Source organism: Mycteria americana, chromosome 3, assembly GCF_035582795.1.
Source record: "Mycteria americana isolate JAX WOST 10 ecotype Jacksonville Zoo and Gardens chromosome 3, USCA_MyAme_1.0, whole genome shotgun sequence".
Taxonomy (NCBI): Eukaryota; Metazoa; Chordata; class Aves; order Ciconiiformes; family Ciconiidae; genus Mycteria; species Mycteria americana.
Window position 1 is genome coordinate 2,489,761 of NC_134367.1, and position 19,554 is coordinate 2,509,314.

The 19,554-nt window shown below is 46.4% G+C and overlaps 1 protein-coding gene across 8 annotated transcripts in view; it reads left to right on the forward strand.

Moving 5' to 3' along the window:
* The window catches only part of EXTL3 (exostosin like glycosyltransferase 3), a 159,022-nt gene that overhangs the window by 108,164 nt on the left and 31,304 nt on the right, over positions 1-19,554 (forward strand). For all 8 annotated transcript variants that reach the window (XM_075497663.1, XM_075497661.1, XM_075497659.1 and 5 more), the window contains 2 exons: positions 10,133-10,261; positions 14,208-16,832. In XM_075497663.1, coding sequence (XP_075353778.1) covers positions 14,685-16,832 — 2,148 coding nt within the window. In that variant the 5' untranslated portion in view covers positions 10,133-10,261; positions 14,208-14,684. The remainder of the gene's footprint in view (positions 1-10,132; positions 10,262-14,207; positions 16,833-19,554) is intronic.

The following is a 19,554-nucleotide window of genomic DNA, read 5'->3' on the forward strand; positions in this document are numbered from 1 at the left end:
CCTAGTTCAGAGAGGAGCATGTGGTGGGATATCAGACAGCTTAGAGAAGGTAAGGTGGCAGTTCTTGTTCTGGTGGCTTTCTTACTGTTTTTCCTCAGGGTCTGTAGTGAGTTGGGAGAGAGTCCTGTTGTACCCGTTACTGTAGAGGTGCATAACGCTGTAGAAGAGGGCACAGACTGAATTAGGAGGGTTTGGATTTGAAGCTGGTGAAAGGAAATCACTTGTGGAGCTCAGCTATGGAACTCAGTGCTGCAAGAAGCTATGAAACCAAGTGCTTGATATGGTTTTCCTTTTTTTTTTTCTTCCTTTTTTTTTTTCTTTTTTAACAGTTCAGACTCTGTACAGATGAGAATGTACATGATTGATTGCTTCAAAAAAGTATTTTGGTGGGCATCTTCTGTTCTTCAAGGGCTCATGCAACTCCTATTTGCTAGTGGTTAGGGAAAAATTGTTCTGAATAGCTGTTCTGTGACTATGACTTACAAGTATTCTGCACCAAAGCAGCTGGAAATGAGCACTCAGTAAGGGGTTGAAGTGGATGGATGATTGGTTTGATCTAATATAGCCGTCCTTGTGGGTTTTTATTATTTTTATTGGATTCTATACAGTGGTCAAATTGAGTTGTGAATTTTGTAGCTATCTTAATGACTTTGTTCCAAGCCGATGCCTTCATGTCTGCCTGCATGGCACGTTCACAGTGGAGTTGGTGGCTATGCCGCTGAGCCCTTCAAAGCATGTGTTCACCGGCATCTTTCCCAAGCTCCAGGAACGTCTCCCCTGTTCTTGGCTGGGCATCAGGTATTTACTCTGGACATGAGCAGCTTTTGTCCAGTGGATGGCAATAGTTAACTCATGCACTAGCCAACCTATTGTGCTATTAAGCCTAAAAGGGAGGTAGCTGTGCTGTCCTTTGCAATATTTTTGTGTGATCTGAGCCATTTATGGCTCAATCCACTGAGAGGAGAGTGAGATGGCACAGCATGAGAGATGCCAGGCCTTACTCTTCTGTCCACAATAACTGATGGAAATGGCCAGAAGAGACATTTGTGACTTCCTTGTCCATTAGGACCTCTCAGCAGCTATTCTGCAAATGGTCCCTGAAGCTGGCATGAGTTGGAAATAGTCTGATCTTTGGGATGATGGCTGGGAGACAGCAGCTTGTGTTGGAAGCAATTGCTTCATCTGCACAAGCATTGTGCTGGCATTGCGTCCCACTGCCCGTTTTTGAGCTGCTCTGAGGACATTTGGCCCCACTTACCCAGCAAAAATAGCTGTTGTGCATTGGAGATTTCTGCCTGGAGTATTTTTAAGCCTGGCGTGTCCTTGCCAAAGTAGCTTCAGCCTTCCCAAATGCACCCCCTCTGCTAACATTTGGATTCTCTTCACCTTCTGTTGTGATCGGGCAGGTGGGACTGTGCACGGTGAGGATTACTTGGGCAATCTCCGAAGTGCAGAGCGTATCCGCGATATTCACAGCACACAGTTTCTATGGGAATTTTTCCTCTGGGCCATGAAAGTGCATTAGCAATGTTAACTGTTCGAAGCCCTGTCAGCTATGAATAAGGTCTGTCCTGCACATCCTGCTGCCAATCCAGGGAAGCTGTTAAGCCATTAACTTTGCAAAAACTTGGCTGGTTTAAGCTGCTCAGTGGTAGCACCAGTCTCACCACTCATTGCAGTGGATGAATAACTAAAGCATTTGGACATTATATGATTACATCAGACAGATTGTCTCAAAGCCACAAGGTATTTGGCTGGCTTGAGTGTTCGATACCAGTTAATAAGGATTTCTTTAAAAAGACACTATAGCTTAGCATTACACGGTCTTTAATGTTGTTAAGAGTGTTCTAATAAAATGGGACTTTGGCATCTGGTCTTACCTGTTAGTCTTCCAACAACTTTTGAACCTATCAGCTGTTTTCACTCGAATTAGAGGGGTAGAGCTCACCAAAGCATTAACTCCCTATGAATGTCCTGAAAATAGGAAACTGAGGCTCTTTACAGGGTACTGGAGAACCCCAGGGAAGCTTGAAGGCATCAAACAGTAAGAATTCAGACTTCATTTTTGCTGGTGTCCCCAGAAGTACTTGTTGGGGGCTACACTGAGGCAAAAGATTGTATTTTTCTCCCAGTACAGTGTTGAGCATTGCAGGGTTGCAAGTGCCTGAGTAAATTAATAATCATTCCAGCTGTTTTTCCAGCTAGCTAACAGGACACCAATAGGTTTGGGAGAGCAGTTGGGAAGTGCCTTCGGACCAGGCTGTATGCTTGACAGATTTTTGGTTTCAAAACAGAGGATTTAAAAAAAAAAAAAAACAAAAACCCCAACCAAAAAAACAAAAGAAACAAACAAACAAAAAAAACAAACAAAAAACCCCAACTTGCCCAAGGAGTCCTGCTTTGGTGCCTTGGCCTGGAAGGCAGCGTTGAAGCTAAAAGCTCTATTAGTGGGTTTCAATTTACTCAGGCTGAATCCTTCCCTGAGGATTGCTCGTGTTCTGTGGAATTACAGTGTTTGGCATGATAATGTTTTTCCCCTTTATTTCTCCCTTTTGCACTTTCTCAGTGCAAGCAGGCAAAGCAGCAGCAAAACTGCAGAGGCTGGAGAGGCGTGAGAGCGCTCAAGGGCTTGCATGGGAGCACGGCTTTGTTAGACCAGGAGATGTGCGGGCACAGCGAGATGCAGTCTAAGGAGATGAGTGATGCTCGCAGGCTTTGGAAATAATAAATGTCAATAGAGGAAACCAGTGCTGGGTGTCTGCCCTCAAACTGCTGGTTGTTAGCTGACTTGCTGCGAAGAAGGATGCTGGAGGTGGGTCACAGGGAAGCACGAAGAAGGACATGGATGGACTAAACTGATGGGCTGACAGTGCTCATCTGTGGAGGGTGCAGAAAACACAGGGAGGCAGTGGGGTTGTGGGAGAGGGAGGACAGGAGAGACCCAAATGGGGGAAGGTGGGATTTGGGCAGCAGAGGAAAGGTGGTGAGAGAGGGGCAAATAAAATTATCTCAGCAGCTGCATTTTGCGCGGCTACTCCTGTATCCCACAGCTGTTCATTAGAAATTCTGTTTATGCCACAGGGAGTTTTGGAGTCTCTGAAGCTGACACAGTTTTAATAGACAAAGACATTTTGAGTGCAGCACATCTGCTCTGGGATGCTAAGGAACAGCCTCCATGCGGCAGTGCCATTGGTTGAAGCATTTCATCGTGTTTTTTTTATTTTAAGACCTCCTCTCTTTTGTCCTAAAAAGTAATTTTTGAGGTCAAAAGAAGTGCTGTGTTTGCTCATTAAGTTTGCAGCCGTTAAACAGTCCTGCCGTAGTCTTCCTAATATCCCCGAGTTCCCAGCCCTGAGAACTGGCAGAATTACCTTTTACTTTGAAGGATCCCACAGCATTTCACAAAAGTGGCCATCATGGAGGTGTGAAACAGCGGTTCAGTAAGGAATACGCTGCGTAACACGTGGGAGTGTAAAAAAAAAAAAAAAAAAAGTCAGTGTGACTATGGGATAACACTCACGCTTCCCAGAGTATGGTGGGTTGCTGATGCCTCCTGAGCCCCAGGTGTGAGCTGGGAACTGGAAGGGTCCAAATAAAATGAAGTTATATGTAAATTATGTACATGACAGGAATTTCATAAATCTAGGAAGTTTTGCTATTAATGGTTTTGGTGGCTTTTTTGCTGTGAAGTTTCAGGTATTAAGAAATGCTAAAAGGGAGCCAATCATTTTGGGCTGCGTCTTGCCCAGGCTACAGCAGTGAAGCTGTAGGGAGGGAGCAGCCCTGTTGGGACCCTCGGCACGGGCACAAGCCTGGGGCTAAAGAGATGCTGCTCCAGAGCAGAGGCCTCCTTTGGTTGCCTGATCACTAACATAAAGCTGCATTATTAAAAATTTGGCAAGCTGGGTATATTTAGTTGATCAATTTATTTCTGGGCAGACTCAGTCTAACCCTTAGCTTAACTTTTATAACCCGTGGCTTTCCAAAACCCATCTAATCTTGCTCAGTGATTGAGTCTATCTTGTGCAGGTGAAAAGTTAATTCCTTCTTTCACCTCCAGCTTTGGCCAAGTTCCTTTGATCCCTCTTTCCCTGACCTCTCTCTTAGGCCTTCATTAAACAGAACAGTGTAACTCTGCCCGTCCTAACTGGTCTGTTATTACTACATCTGTCCCCCAGTGGTTTCTATATGTCTTTCTCCCTTCCCCATTATGACAGGAGCAGTCTCTACACTGGACACACATGCTGAGCAGAGTTTGCCGTCTCCCATCCTGCCTTTTCTAGGGACTGGGTGTTGTTAGTCTTCTCCAGCCACACAGCTCGAGAGTAGGTTTCTCATTTATGTTTCTTCATGATATCTTGCAAGCGAAGCACTGGGCACCAGTGACAGACCAGCACACAGCGTGTGTCAAATTATCCAGCATTTCAAATCCAAGCAGCGACTTCACTTTGTAGAAATTTAATTATCATGCATTCTGCTAGTGCTTATCTTCTATCGTACACTCTTCTGCTGGTTAATAACTTCATTAAGCACACCCATAAGCTTCAGGGATGGTGTTTCATTCTCTCTGTGTATTTTGAAGTGCTGTATTTGGCCGCTTCCCCGTCTGCGTGTCCTAACCTGTATAGTGCAAGTGTCCTGCACGGACTCTCATTAGCTGGACCGCAAACATCTGGTTTGTTAGGACAGCTTGAGTCACCTCTCCAGGTTCCTCTTTGCTTTGCACTACTACGGTAATTAGCTTTTATTTCTTTGTTTCAGTCATCATAACATTGCTTTAGCTGGCAGAGATCTTACCTGAAAGGTCTGTGCCAGTGGCGCCTCTTGGTTTCAGGTGGGGACTTTGTCTGGCACAGCATTTACACCAGCAGCATTTTTACAGCAAGGATGCTACATGCCGTATCGCCTTCTGCCAGCACAGGAGGGAGATCTGTAGATAGACTTCATGGTGTTCTCAGAGTGTTTTAAGGATAGGCCATGCCCTGGGGAGCTCGCAGGTTAAACAGATGGGGAGGAGAATGGCCAGATGTGCATGCATGTTCACTGTGACTCGGTTCACCACTGAGCCAGGCCTTTGGAAAAGGCTTGCTAAGGCGTGGTGCCGGGTTGATGAGTGAAAGGAGCTCTTGGGGGGTCCAAAAAAGAAACTGGAGGAAAACGCTGTGTGATAGAATCTAGAAGGACCAGTAAAGCTGGGGATGTTTGTGTGGTGAGGGAGGAGGGAGCAGGACAATCATCAACTTTTCTCAGAAGGCTAGAAAAGGCAGAATATCCTTAGCTATATTTTTGCCCCATGGCTCAGTTTTTGTTGGAGGTGTGATTTCTCTAGGAGCAGTTATTGCTCCTAGAGCAATTTTCAGAGACAATCTTTCAAAGACAAGATTCAGTCTCTCTGTGCAGAGTGCATTTCCACTCTTGCATGTGGCCAAATCTACGTGAATATTCACAGTCGAAAGCCTACCCATGCAGAAGTGCTACTAGCTACCAGTGTAACAGTGGTAGTGGGGCTAGGATGCTGTTACAGTTAAAGGGGGACAGCTTTTACACAAGCCCAGCGGGAGTGGTGGCATGATGGTGTGTTGGCACGGTGACATCTTTCTCCTAAAACTGCTGCAGACGGTGAAGATGCAGCTTAGTTGAGCCACTGGGTTTCTGCTGTGTTGCATGCCTGTGAGTGCAGCAGAAGGGCATTTAATGTCCCTCGCCTAATTGGGACCATGTGACTCAGGTGTCTGGTAATGAGAGAGGGGTTTTCACCCATAGGACCCTCTTTGAAGCTAGTCCAAGTTAATAGAGTCCTGGCAATAGTTGTGTTTGTGCGTCTGAATTTCTAGCTTGCTTTGTAATGAACTGTTTCGGATAAGAATCTGCCTGCTATATAAATATGGGTGATTACGGCACGTCAGGTAATTTAGTTATTTGGCATGATCGATTGGGCTGTCTGAAACGGAGCGGCCTCCACTTACTTGGTGATGAAGCGTTCTCCAAAAAGTGCAGAAGGCCGTCAGCTTGCTAATGAGACTGCGTGCGGCTGCCCGCCCCACGCATCAAAGGCTTTTCTGAGAGGAGGGGAAAAGCTGGTGTTAGATGCACAGCAGCACAGATACAAATAGGAAGACGGGGAGCGGGTGAAAAAGCTATTACAGGGAGGGAGAGTATATTTGGAGTTGGTTAGCCCAGTTAATTTGGTCGTGTAGCACTGATGAATTTAACGTCACTGCACCTTGCTTGGATGTAGCAGCCGGTGTTCCCTGGTTTCTGTAGGCTTTCCGTGGGTGTAAACTCCCCAGCATGCCTGGGTGGCGAGGACTGACTGCTGACTTGCCTCCTTGCCCGCTGAAGTCCGCGAGAAGCCACCCGTGTGATTTCATGCTTGTTAGAGGCCCCTCAATGGGGATGCTCAGTCTCCAGAACTGGCTTATTCGCTGCGTGCAGCTAATGGGCAAACTTTCCAGAAAACCCAGGGTTGGGTTATTTTCCATAGTGACCCACCCTGCTAAGTGAGGTGCTGCTAAACATTGTGTGTGTTTCTGTGCCATTTGGGCAATATTTCTTTTTTCTTATAACTAATCCAGGACAAAGAAAACTTTAAATTTGTGCCTAATTATGACCTGAAGCATCTATCAGAGAGCAGGAGCCTGAATTCTGCCATGTGATTATTTGCTGCTGAGGAAGTGGTGACGATGGTGTTTTAGGGAGGCGAGAGAGGTTTGTATTTTGGAAAAAATAATGTGCCTGAGCTATCTAGGGCTGAAAACCACAAAGAATACCAAGGGCTTGAGCTGTCTCACAAAGTCAACGTTTGAAAAGCCAGCCCTCTCCTCCTGTCTGGAGTTGACCTCTTCTCTCATACAATGCGAAGCGCCTGGCTCGTCACTGTGATTTTACCTCAAGGCAGTTCTTGTTCATTAATTGCTTCAAGGTAAAAGCAAAAGGGCCTTCCCCTCCTCCCACACCTAATTTATCCCTTTTAGCGGTGAACAAAAGATCAGCCACACATCTACTCCTCAAGTGGCTTGTGCCACTGCACACGATGGAGCAAAGTAACTGCTTCCTCGGTTTGCTTCCCACATCCCAAAAAATCTTTCGCACTTTGTAAACGGGAACGCAGTGAGCGGCACAACATCAGCCGCTGTGTGGTTGTACGGATTTACCAGCTTTCTTGTAAAGCTCTGCCCTGCAGTCGCTTGCTCTGAGATTTGGAGGGGGGCGAACTTTGTATCCAGGGTGCTCTGCCATTCAGTACCACAGAACTTAAAAGGATTTGCTCATAAGCTGGGTATTTCTTTGTGTGGAGAAGTGCTTGTGTGCAGACTGAAAGAATAAATAAAACAATATGGCTCGTTTATTACCAGAAAACGATGCTAAATAATAAATTTAAGAACTAAAAGCTCTATATGTAAAGTAGATTTCGCAATGCATTATGCAAAAAGCAAGAAGGCACCGGAGAAGGAAACCTCTGGAAAAAGGCAGGCTGGGAAGATGAACGATCTTGCGGACAGAACAATTAGATGTGGAGTGAATCCCAAGCTGGCGCAGCTTCTAGGGTGACCTTGGGCAAGTTGTTTCTCCATACCTCCATTACCTGCTCTCTGAAAACTGGACGCCGTTTTACTGTCTTAAGGATTTCATCAGAATAAATGAATGTTCATGAACCACTCGGTTAACCTCAGCTGAGGAGCATGACAGACCTTCAGCGGCTGCCTTTCACAGAGGGCAAAGCAGGCAGGTACCTGGAAACACCTGGGGGAGAGATTTCTGTAGCTTTTGCTTGCCACAATACTGAGCACCTCCTGGAGCATGCTCTTGTCCCCGTGCCCCAAATGGGGAACAAAATGCTGTAAGCCAGACTGTCAGTTCTTCACTTGTCTGCCTTGAAGCAGTTTGAGTTCACCTTTGCTTTGTAAAGAGGGAGAACAAGGCGTGGAGGTTGCGTGATTTCCCCTGGGTGCTGGAGAGAAGCAATGTTAGAGCTGGGGGCAGACCCAGGACATCTTGACTCCAGGTATCTGCTCGCATTTCTGAATTATTGCCACCTGAGAGCCCAGATGCAGAATCATACAATCATTTAGGTTGGAAGGCACCTCTGGAGGTCTCTGAATCTGGGCATTGTCCAACTGAGTTTTGAATATCTTTTGGCCTCCTATCACAAGGGCCAGCTTTGGCTAAGCAGGTAGCGGCCAGAGCTGCAGTTTGATGGCACTCCACACCTCCATGTGCCTTTTCATTCTGCCAGTGCTGGAGCCCTGGAAGGTCTGGTTGCTGCCACTGCAGACAGATTTGGGGTCGGAGGAACCCCCACTGCCAACCCTTCCAGTCCTTTTCTTCCTGCTCCCAGCCCAGATGTCCAGTGTGCTTCTCCCCCTTCTCCCTCCCTTCTTTTCCTTCTTTCCTTTCTGTGATGATGAGGCAACTCCACTTTCATCCTTGAGGGAGCAGCACTCCATTTTACCTGCACGCCTGGGTTGGTTAGCTCCATGCTCTCTTTTGGGTATCGATTTCCCTGTTCACCTGTCATAAGCTCTGAAAAGCACCAGCAGAAGTACAAACAGATGTGCATCTTGGGGTCTCACCTGTTGGGGTTTATCAGCTGATGATGCTTCTTCTGGGTTTTCTTGCCATGAAACTTCAGAAGTGGGGATTGCTTCTGAGAAAGGTCTGATCCTGAACTTGCCTGCTGGGCATGAACTCTGCAACCAGCGGCAAAGAGTTCATGCTCATTATAATGATCCTTTCGGGAGCTGCAGCATACATATCTATCTGTTTCATTCCCAGAGAGCCTGCAGGTCCTGCCACTGAGCAGCTCCAGAGTGGGAGCATGGGTTGAGGGCTGGTGCCCTGGGGTGTTGCATGCTGGACTGCCCTTGGTGAGAGATGCCGTGGTTGCAGGAGTGAGTGCCATTCGCCGCCCAAGAACATGGGGTAGAAAGCAGCTCTCAAAGGATTTGTCCTCAAGTGCCACTTCTAAACCACCCCAAATAAATACCTCTGTGATCGCTCTCTGCTCTCACAGTCAAGGCTGTGGTGGAGGGTCTGCAAAGGAAAGTCAGAAAAGCTGTTGTAAGGTCCTGCATTTTCTGTTCAGTTGCATTTCTTCCCCCTAGCTCTATTCCCCATCCAGATGAGCTATTGGAGCAATTTGCACATGCAGCGGGTCCTTTTCTTCTCTCTCTTTCCCCCAAGGATTTCTGAATTGCAGGAGATGAATTTGTGAAGACTGTAAGATGAAATATTGGTGTACTGGCAGCACTGGTCCTATGCTGTCAGGGCAGGAGGACGTCTGGCTGGAGAGAAGGTAGCAAGCATGGTGTAAAGCCAGTGTCCATGTTGTCTGGGACCTGTTTCCAATGCAGCACACAAGCAGCACGGGGAAAGAGTAGAAGAACAGGGCGAACATACATGATACTTCCCCTAATATCAGTCAGCCACTGCCCTCTTCAGCACACGTGGTTTTCTGACTTTGCTGGAGTGAGCACATGACGGGGCTCTCTTGGAGTGTTTGTCCAGGACCCCTTTACCCCACACATGCCCAGCTGCGGATGGGGAGCATGGCTGGAAGCAGGTTTGGCTTTGCATGGAACTGCAAATGTGGTGAATGTTCCTTGGTTTAGATAAAAGCTTCCTAAAGCCGGGGATGCAGTTTATCCCCTGAATTTACAGATTACAAGACCTTTTACCACTTGTACGTGTAGCAGCGTTGATCTTAGCCTAGGAGAATTTCTCTGTACCTGTGAGCTCTCGAGATGGTACAAATCCCTCGTGATGATCCCTAAGGCTGTAGCGTGTGAAGCATTTCAGAGTGAATTTTCCATCTGCTCCCTTTAAAGATCTGCTGTCAACTGTACCTTAAAGCACACAACTAATAGATTTATTCTCCTCGTTCAACTGCTCCTGTTCCCAAAGTGATCGGAGATTTGGGGTGTAATCCTTTCCTTTGAGAGCATTAGAAAGCAGAAAGTTATCATTGCTGAAGGGCTGTTTTGTGTTCGTCTCTTTTCCATTTCACCAGAAATCCTGTTCTAAAGGTGGGGGGAAATATGCTGTATTTTCTTTGTTTAGCAGAATTTTCTGCTTCTCCTTTAAAAAAAAAAAAAGTGATTTTTTTTTTCCCCCCCTTCGATTTTATTTTTAGTGCTGGTGAAAAAGAGACTTGGCAATAGAAACTCTCTGTTCAAGACTGGACAGATAAAGCACAGGAGCCACTAACACGCACTCCCTGACATCCTTCACCGTTCATCAGGAGGGAGCCTGCGTGACAGAGGTGGGTACGGTGCTTCGTTCTCTGTGGAGAGGGCCAGCTCAGCAGAAAGTTTGTGGAGGTAACATAGCAACGATAACACTGCAGACCCATCATTTGATGAGGAAAGAGAATAAGGACAAGTATGGGTGCATACGGACACAGTTTGGGAGCTCTAATTTGGCGGATGCAGGATCCCTCCTGGAAAGTTCAGTGCAGTCTGTGTCAGCATGTTCTGACTAAGGGTTATTTATTGCTGTGCTAAACTCTGGAGGACGATAAGTTTAAAATTTCCAGGCTCTGTTCACAAATATGCTGAGAAACGAGCAGTATTTCCCTAATTTTTATAGGGAGATAGACAAAAGGAGGTATAAGCAGGGAGGAATAGGTGTGCTCAGGTGTTTGCAGAAGGGCCTTGGTGACTGAACATTTGCAGAGTAATGACTCCACGAACATCCACAGATCAGCCCACCCTGGCTCTTCCTACAAGAAATGCAAAATGAGGGAGAACCTCAGGTATTCCCATAACTTCACTGACACAGGGAGTGCCTACTGTGGAGTCGAGGAAAGCTGGGAACACAGCCTGGGATTTGAACTAAGATGTGACAATGTGCCTCAACAGCAATTTAGTCTCGCAGGCCCATGCCATGGGAGAAGGAACTGCAGCAAACCTGTTGTGCCCAAGAAGTCAGTCAGATTGGCATTTGGGAAGAAGCTCTGGTAATTATTGAGCTTCTGATTTCCTACGAGCTCTTCCTGTCTCTTTGTGTGTGTGTGTGTGTGTAATTAGGTCTATCAGGCAGCAACGTTGTGTTATAATGTCAACAAGAGTTTCTGAGTGTGGGACTCGATCAGTTTAAAGAACTAAATAGTACTTGGGAGTGAAAGCAATGAGTTGGCTGGAGAGCCCAGCAACTAACCTGTTTCTCCTCCTCCCAAACTTCTTTTTGGGGACTATGGAAATCAGCAGCCTTTTCCCCAGGGCTGCTTATTGCTCTTAAATACTGCACTGAAGTCTCTCTTGGTAAAACCACAGATAGAGTTTCTACTTTGCCTTTTTTTTTTTTAAGTCCTAATAACAATGTGTTACAACCTCAGGCTCTATCGAGTTGATGAGAAATAAAGTCTTAGTAGTGAAGAAGAGTCTGAGAGTGTGTCTAAAGTGCTTGCTTTATCACCAGCACATATTTCATACTGGCAGTCAATACTTTTAACTGATCCTAAGCCATGCGTGTTGCATTTCAAATCCCTCCCCAGCCTGCTCTGGTCTTTCCCATGTGGTCTTTTCCAAGCTAGCAGTAGAGTTAGTTTGTCAGCTTCAGGTTTCTGAGCATGCAGATTTTTTTAATTCACAGCCCATGTTTTTAGGTCAGGAGGATAAAGTTTGTTCTGTGTCAACTGAATGGAAGGACCAGAGGAGCCACTGGAAGGATTAGGTGGCAGAACAGCTGCAGAGGATCATGTGTGGGGCGATGCATTTAGCTTTTCAAGGACTCCCGTTGCCATTTTAGGGAGTCCAGTTTGCCATTTCATCACTGTTTAGGGCTCATAATGGGCAAAGCAGCTAAAACAGAACAAGATTTAGATGCAGTCTGAGCTGATAACCTTTGTGACTGCCATTACTGCCTGTGGGGCTGCAGCTTTCTTTGGCCAGACTGAAGCAGCACATCCACATGCCCCTTTGTTGTTTCTTGGCCACATTTACGATGCCTTGTTTCTGTGTTATCTCAACACCTTGCAGGGTTTGACCGCACTTATCCCATGGCACCTCCGAACAAAAAAACCAGCAGAGCTTGTTTTCCCACACGTGCCTTGAGGTTAAGCTGGTTTTTAGATTCACTGGTGTTCGAGTGAGCGTGCACTCGGGAAAAGGGTTAATAGGGCAGCTCTCATCTGGCCAGCTGCTTGCAGAAAACTGGTAGCAATTCTAGGATCTTTGCAGCCCCTATGAGACCAGGCTGAAATAGCAGGGACTGACCGACTGGTGCATGCACACGGACAGTGACAGCATGAGTGTCATTTCCTGGGGAGAGCTTAAAAAAAGGGGGGGGGGATAGACTTTAAAAGCTTTTTAAAATTATTTATTTTTGCCTTCAGTCGCCTGGTTTGTACACTGGTGCATGCTAAAACTCTACTGTTGCATAGCTGCAGTCCCAGAGGCACGATACAAGTGTGCTGCTATTGCCAGGGCTCCCTGTGCCTGACTGACAGCCCCACGCAGAAGCGCTGGGGATTTACATTCATCACCAGCCTCTCTCCCAGCCTGGGCAAATGCAAGTTGGTGTACAGAGAATAGTATTAAAATGTCCTGCCAGCAGAGCCGAGGCCTCCCCCATCTGCCCACAGCGACTGTGCTGCCAAGATCTGAGAAAGCTGATTTAGCCTTTTCCTGGCTTTTTAGCCCTTTTACCCTCCTGCCTTTCTGAGATTTACACCAATGCTGTTTGCCAGACAATGTTATGAATTTTAAATCTGCCTTAATTTTAAGTGTCCGCACTGCTGTGCAACTCCTAGTTGTGGGTCAAGTTGGGGGGGGGGGGGGGGGGGAAGGAATCCCCATTTAATCCTGGGGCATTAAGTTACTTACAACAAATGGCCTTGTAACAAAATAGGCCTAGAAATTGTGCTTTATTACTCCATTTATTTCCCCTTCCATTATTATTTTTCCTGGTTAAAATCAAGTCTTCCATTTATTTTTTTCTGACATGCACTTGTGTACTACACTGAAAGTTATTCCTGACTTCTCTCTGCTCCTTTAAGGTGAAACTTCTCTTTTGCTTTGGCCCATTTCCAGAGCTTCGTTTTAGCTGAGATTTGCTTTCTTGCCTTCTTTCTGCTAATTCTTGATGAGTAGATGAGAGGAGTATTAAATAGATTTAGTGAAAAATGACCGTCACGAGTGTAGATGACTTTCCTCTAATTAAAAATTGAAGCGGAAATGAATAAGCTTCTCTTGAGGCTGTGCGAGAGTCAACGCTAAGCCCAGCACTATATTCAGCAGTGATGTGGGAAGTCCGGTATATGAAAGAATATCCCAGAAACTTAGGTACCTTGGAGGATGCTAATAAAAGGGAAGGGAGAGTTTCTAGTGGCAGTGTATTCATCTGGCCTAGATTTAAATCTGTTGGCATAGACCAAAGACTCAGAGCTAAATTTGCCATGTCCTTGATTTTTATGCCCATGCTGTGTAGGCATTCAGTGCCATAGCAGAGTTTTCCAAGCAAAAAGGCATATCTAAGCAAGGTGATACCGCTTGGGTGGTGCGGTACCCAACAGATCTTAACTTTGACATCTTTGCTTTGATGTACAGTGTAGACTTTTCCAGTTTTGACAGAAATTCCCTCTCGCATGCAGCCAGCCAGCAGAGGTAATCGTAACCAACAGGAGTACGTTCCCTTTAAACTTTCTCTTGCAATGAATCAAAATTTTGCAGCAGGAAATGAAAGCAAAACACTTCATCTAAAAATTCCTCATCAGCTCTAGTCACTAGACCAGAACAATAGTGATTACACTCAGTTATGCAGTACAAATTCACAGCGCTGCTGTGTCCCAGGATCACAACATGCCATTAAAAAGCGGGTAGAGAGAGCAGGTGTACATTAATATCTCCATTTTGTACATAAGGAGACAGGGGCTTGCAGATGTTAAGCAGCTTCTGCAAAGTTACACAGCAAGACAGTGGCAGAGGCAGAAATAGGAAACCACATCCAGGGGCTGTGATTTTTCTGGTCTGGCCACTGAAGCATGCGACCCTAATGAAAAGCAGAGTGCCCGGAGAAAGCCACTTGTCCACGTCTAATGAATCCCATCGCTTTCTCAGGTTTACTGGTATTAACCCCGGAGGTGTTAGACATGTACGAAGGTTGCTCTTTTGCAGAGAGGACAGTTACTTTTAAAAACTAGCAGTGTCTTGGGTCACTAAGGGGTCGTTTTGTTTGCAATGTCTGAATATATGATTTTTCTCTTGTAGGAATGGCAGAGCATCAGCCGTGCAGCAGCAATGAGAGAGACTGACATTCGTACGAGTCTCTTCTGGCTCCTTCTCCACAATGGCTGTTGCCTCTGCATATTCATTGGATGGTAATGCAGGATGTTGAGAGCAGCGGTAGAGTTTGGCTTGATCCCATTGTGTTTTTCTTCTGCCAGTTGAGACTTTGAATCACCATGACAACGCTGTGACACTTCCAGCAACGGTTGCCCACAGACCAAGGGTGGGCTGGGGGTGGGTGAGAAGGTCAATGATTGAGTCTAACGGGATCAAAAGTTGCGCCTGCAGCAAAACGACTGTAGAAAAGCCGTCAGCACAACAAGAAGATGAAATTCCCCTTCTATTGGTTTCTCATTAAGCAGGCACAATAACCTTTTTTTTTGAGAGACTCGCTGTAAAAACTCTTTTGGTTATGGCTACTGATCCAACGTGATTGGGTGTGCAGCGACTTTTGAACTCATGACTGGATATACGATGTTGCGGAATGGGGGAGTGGGGAACGGAGGCCAGCCGTGGGTATTGAGATGGTCCAGTCGGATCCGGCTCACCTGGCTTAGTTTCACCCTCTTCATTATCCTTGTCTTCTTTCCCCTCATTGCCCACTACTACCTAACCACCATCGATGACGCTGACGACGCTGGCAAGCGCATCTTTGGCCCTCGGACCGGTAATGAGCTGTGTGAGGTAAAGCATGTGCAAGACCTGTGCCGCATCCGTGAGTCGGTCAGCGAGGAGCTGCTCCAGCTGGAGGCCAAGCGGCAGGAGCTCAACAGTGAGATCGCCAAGCTCAACTTGAAGATCGAGGCCTGCAAAAAGAGCATTGAAAATGCCAAGCAGGACCTGCTGCAGCTGAAGAATGTCATCAGCCAGACCGAGCATTCCTACAAAGAGCTGATGGCTCAGAACCAGCCCAAGCTCTCCTTGCCCATCCGGCTGCTGCCAGACAAGGATGATGCGACCTTCCCCCTGCCAAAATCCAACCGGAACTGTAGGCTACACAACTGCTTTGACTACTCACGCTGCCCGTTGACATCTGGCTTTCCAGTCTATGTCTACAACAGTGACGATTATCCTTTTGGTAGTTCCTTAGACCCTTTAATTAAACAAGCCTTTGAGGCGACTGTCAGAACTAACGTTTATGTTACTGAAAATGCAAATATTGCTTGTGTGTATATAATTTTAGTGGGGGAAATGCAAGAGCCCGTAATGCCAAAACCTACTGAACTAGAGCAACAGTTGCACTCTTTGCCATACTGGAGGACTGATGGACATAACCATCTCATCATCAATTTATCAAGGAAATCGGAAACTCAGAACTTCATTTACAACATCAGCACAGGGCGCGCCATGATTGCCCAGTCCACTTTTTACGATGTGCAGTATCGACCGGGGTTTGATATTGTGGTATCGCCTTTGGTCCATGCTATGTCTGAACCCAATTTCCTAGAAATCCCGCCCCAGGTGCCAGTCAAGCGTAAATACCTGTTTAGTTTCCAGGGGGAGAAGATCGAGTCTCTCAGATCTAGCTTGCAAGAGGTTCGCTCTTTCGAAGAGGAAATAGAAGGCAATGCCCCAGCTGACTACGATGATCGGATCATTACCACCTTGAAGGCTGTTCAAGACAGCAAGTTGGACTTTGTTTTGGTGGAGTTCACGTGTAAGAACCAGCCTAAGGCGAGTCTGCCCACTGAGTGGGCTCTGTGTGGAGAAAGGGATGACAGACTAGAGCTACTGAAGCTATCTACTTTTGCACTGATAATCACCCCAGGGGACACCCATTTAGTGATCTCCGCTGGGTGTGCCATGAGACTGTTTGAGGCTCTGGAAGTTGGAGCCATCCCGGTGGTTCTCGGAGAGCAAGTTCAGCTACCCTATAATGATGTGATCCGGTGGAATGAGGCAGCCTTAATCATACCAAAGCCACGTATCACAGAAGTGCACTTTCTTCTGAGAAGCATTTCTGACAACGATCTCCTTGCCATGAGGAGGCAGGGCCGCTTCTTGTGGGAGACCTACTTCTCCACCTCTGACAACGTGTTCAGCACGGTCTTAGCTATCATAAGGACTCGAATCCAAATCCCTGCTGCTCCTATCCGAGAAGAAACTGCCGTGGAGATTCCCCACCGGTCTGGCAAAGCTGCTGGTACAGACCCCAATATGGCAGACAATGGTGACCTGGACTTGGGGCCTGTGGAAACAGAACCACCCTACGCATCTCCCAAATATCTCCGCAATTTCACCCTCACTGCAATGGACATCTACAGGAATTGGAATTCTGCTCCGGGGCCTTTCCACCTCTTCCCCTACACTCCCTTTGACCCTGTTTTACCATCAGAAGCAAAATTTTTGGGGTCTGGGACTGGATTTCGACCAATTGGTGGAGGAGCAGGTGGCTCTGGGAAGGAGTTCCAGGCTGCTTTGGGTGGCAACGTCCCCCGGGAGCAGTTCACAGTAGTGATGTTGACTTATGAGCGGGAGGAAGTGTTGATGAACTCCCTAGAAAGGCTCAATGGTCTCCCGTACTTAAATAAAGTTGTGGTAGTATGGAACTCTCCCAAGCTTCCCTCTGAGGATCTCTTGTGGCCAGACATTGGCGTCCCAATCATGGTAAGAAAAATGTAGCTGCTATGGTCTTGCTTCCTGGTGGGGTTTGTGCATTCAAATTGGCTGTAGCTCTTCTGTAGCTTGTCAGCTCAGCTTAAGTCATCTAGGACAGCATTCATCTCGCGTGGTTGTAGATGTCTGTACCTGATCTGGATGCTTTATCAGCAGAGAAGAGCAGGGAGATTACAAGTATGACTCATCGGACCTATTTTAGGTGTTTGCATTAGAATGCCATGGCTGGTGCTGTAGAAACGCCTGTTTCTCTCCACCGGCTTTGAAGGGAGGCCGATGTTCAGAGGTGGACGTGGACGGCTGTGCTCTGTGGATGTGTGAACTGAGGCGAGATGAATTGCTGTCGTGAGAGAATTCGTTCGGTGGCCTTTGGGTTATGAAATACAGGAGCTGTTACGCAGGAGAGCCTAAATTGTAAAAATACAGGATCCTAAGAGGTGCCAGGTGTTTAGCACTCATGAAACAGTAATTGCTTGTATGGAGCCTAATACAAATCTCGAGGCTTAAAGCTAGAGATTCTTGCTTATTGAAAATCTTTGCTTAGGCTCTTTAAGTGTCACACTGTAAGGACAGTTGGCACCTTATAAATACCTAACTAGTGACTGTTTCTGCACTTTACCAGATAAATCTTTTATAAAAACAAAAGAGGGACCCACTGAAGCCATGTCTACTGCAAGGACCTTAAGAGGCATTTATCACTTTATATTGCAAGGGATGGCAGGGAAGAAGGCAGGGGAAAACATAAGCCAAGGCCAGCGTGACCATGACAGCTTCCATGCTCCAAAGATTGTAATTGAGCTTTGCTTAGGTTTGGGTTGATTTTATTTTTCTCCAGCCAAAGTGAATAAGCGGCACCTTCAAAAACCGACGACATTCCTTTTCATGCACAGCTACTTGCTTGCATATTGGTAGTGTTGCTTGTAAGGAGTTAATTCTCCCTAAACTATTACTTATGTATGTATGTATTTATTTTAGGACTTCTCTGTCATCCCAGCATAACTTTCTGCGCTGGCCATTGTTAGCAATCAATATTAAATATAAATCTCCACGTGCTCTCGTAAAGAGAGCACAGGCATAGAGCCACTAACAAGAAGCAACACTGTGTTGTCTGAATCCGGTCGTGTTTAGAGGACAAATGGAAGGATAATGCCTTACAAATTAGGGAAGGGAAAAATAAAAGAGGGAGATGGTACTTAAGTGCGCAAACTGCGTGTGGTTTATGTGACAGGACGCTACTAAGCTTAATAGCAATGTGAGCTTTATGCTTCATGAAAAGAGATTCATTGATTTAATATTTCGTTTTATTATTATTGTGATGAATAAATCCTTCTGCTCACATTTAAAAACCCTTATGGTCCAGGGACAATGAGGAGAGAAAATTGCTTGGATAATTGCAAAATAATCTTGCACATTAGTCCTGTTGAATGCCTGAATTCTGCAAAATCTTCGCATTGTGTCTGCTGAAAAACTGTGTACTCCTTCAGAGCTGAAGAGTGGGGATTGTTCTCCTTGGAGTTACTAATGGGTGTTATTTGTGAAAGAAAAATATGTTTCTGTTGATGGACGTTAATGCCTTCTTTTACTCTGCTCTTATCTGCACATCTGTTATGTTGGAGGCCCACCGGCTTTTTGGGGACTTTGAAACACACGTGTTGCTGCGTGTCACCTTTGAGCCACACGCTGGGGTTTGTGTGCTGCGGGGGACCTTTGGTACCGCTCGGTTCAAGAGGAGGAAATTGTCTCCTGTCTGGTTTGGGATGTTGGATGGTTAACAGCATGCTTGTGGCCAAGTGCCAGGGAACGGCTGGAGCACAGTGAGCTTCTGCCAGGGTCCTTTCTGAAGGAGGGTGTTGGTCTGATAATAGGTATGCTTTCCTCCCATTTTTCTGAATCCTGTTTTTTAAAAGAGCTCAAGTCTCTTGGGATCTCTCATAGGAGGCTTAACCCATTGCAGCCTCCAGGCATCCATCCCACGAAAGTGCTTGTTGCTAAGTCCACATCCAGACTGGGTGTTTAAATCACATTGGGAGTCTGTAGTATCCATCTATATGGATGGTTTAGTGCGGTAATGATATAAAAACTTACCTGGGCTTCATCAAACAGCGGCAGATCCTAAGACCCGCTGTGGAAAAGGGCAACAAGAACTTGGGGAGTAGAGGTGAGGCTCTGTTTGAGTCTCAGTGCCTGAGACAAGGGACGTGTTAGCCAGGGGAAGAGGCAGGTGGATACGTGGGGTTGGCAAGAAACACAAGCCCTTACAACTGCTGATGTCGAAAGAAATTGCAGAGCTGTGAATCTGATTTCCTTAGGGGGGAAAAAGTGCCTTTTGATGGGGAATATCCAATTCTCTCAGATCTTGAAGCAGTGCTGTACTTCTATGTAACAAATATGTTCCAGTAACATTGGGGTGCAAGGAATTGCCCTGCGTTCAAGTCCCAAAGCACAGAGCTATGCAGAGGAAACTTGAGGGGAAGAGAAGCGGACAGGGGTGGATTTGGGTGCCCCCCCCCCCCCCGCTATTGAAGCGGGTCCAGGCACCATCTGACTGCGAGGAGCAGCCCAACAGCAGCACGTGTGCGTTGGCATGATCCATGATCAAAGCACCCGAAGCCACAAGGTTATTGAGGTAAATCGCAGCCTAATGAGATAAAGCAACATGTGTAGCATGTTCTGGGCTGAAAGAACCCTTGGAAGGAAGCGTAATGTAGTCCTA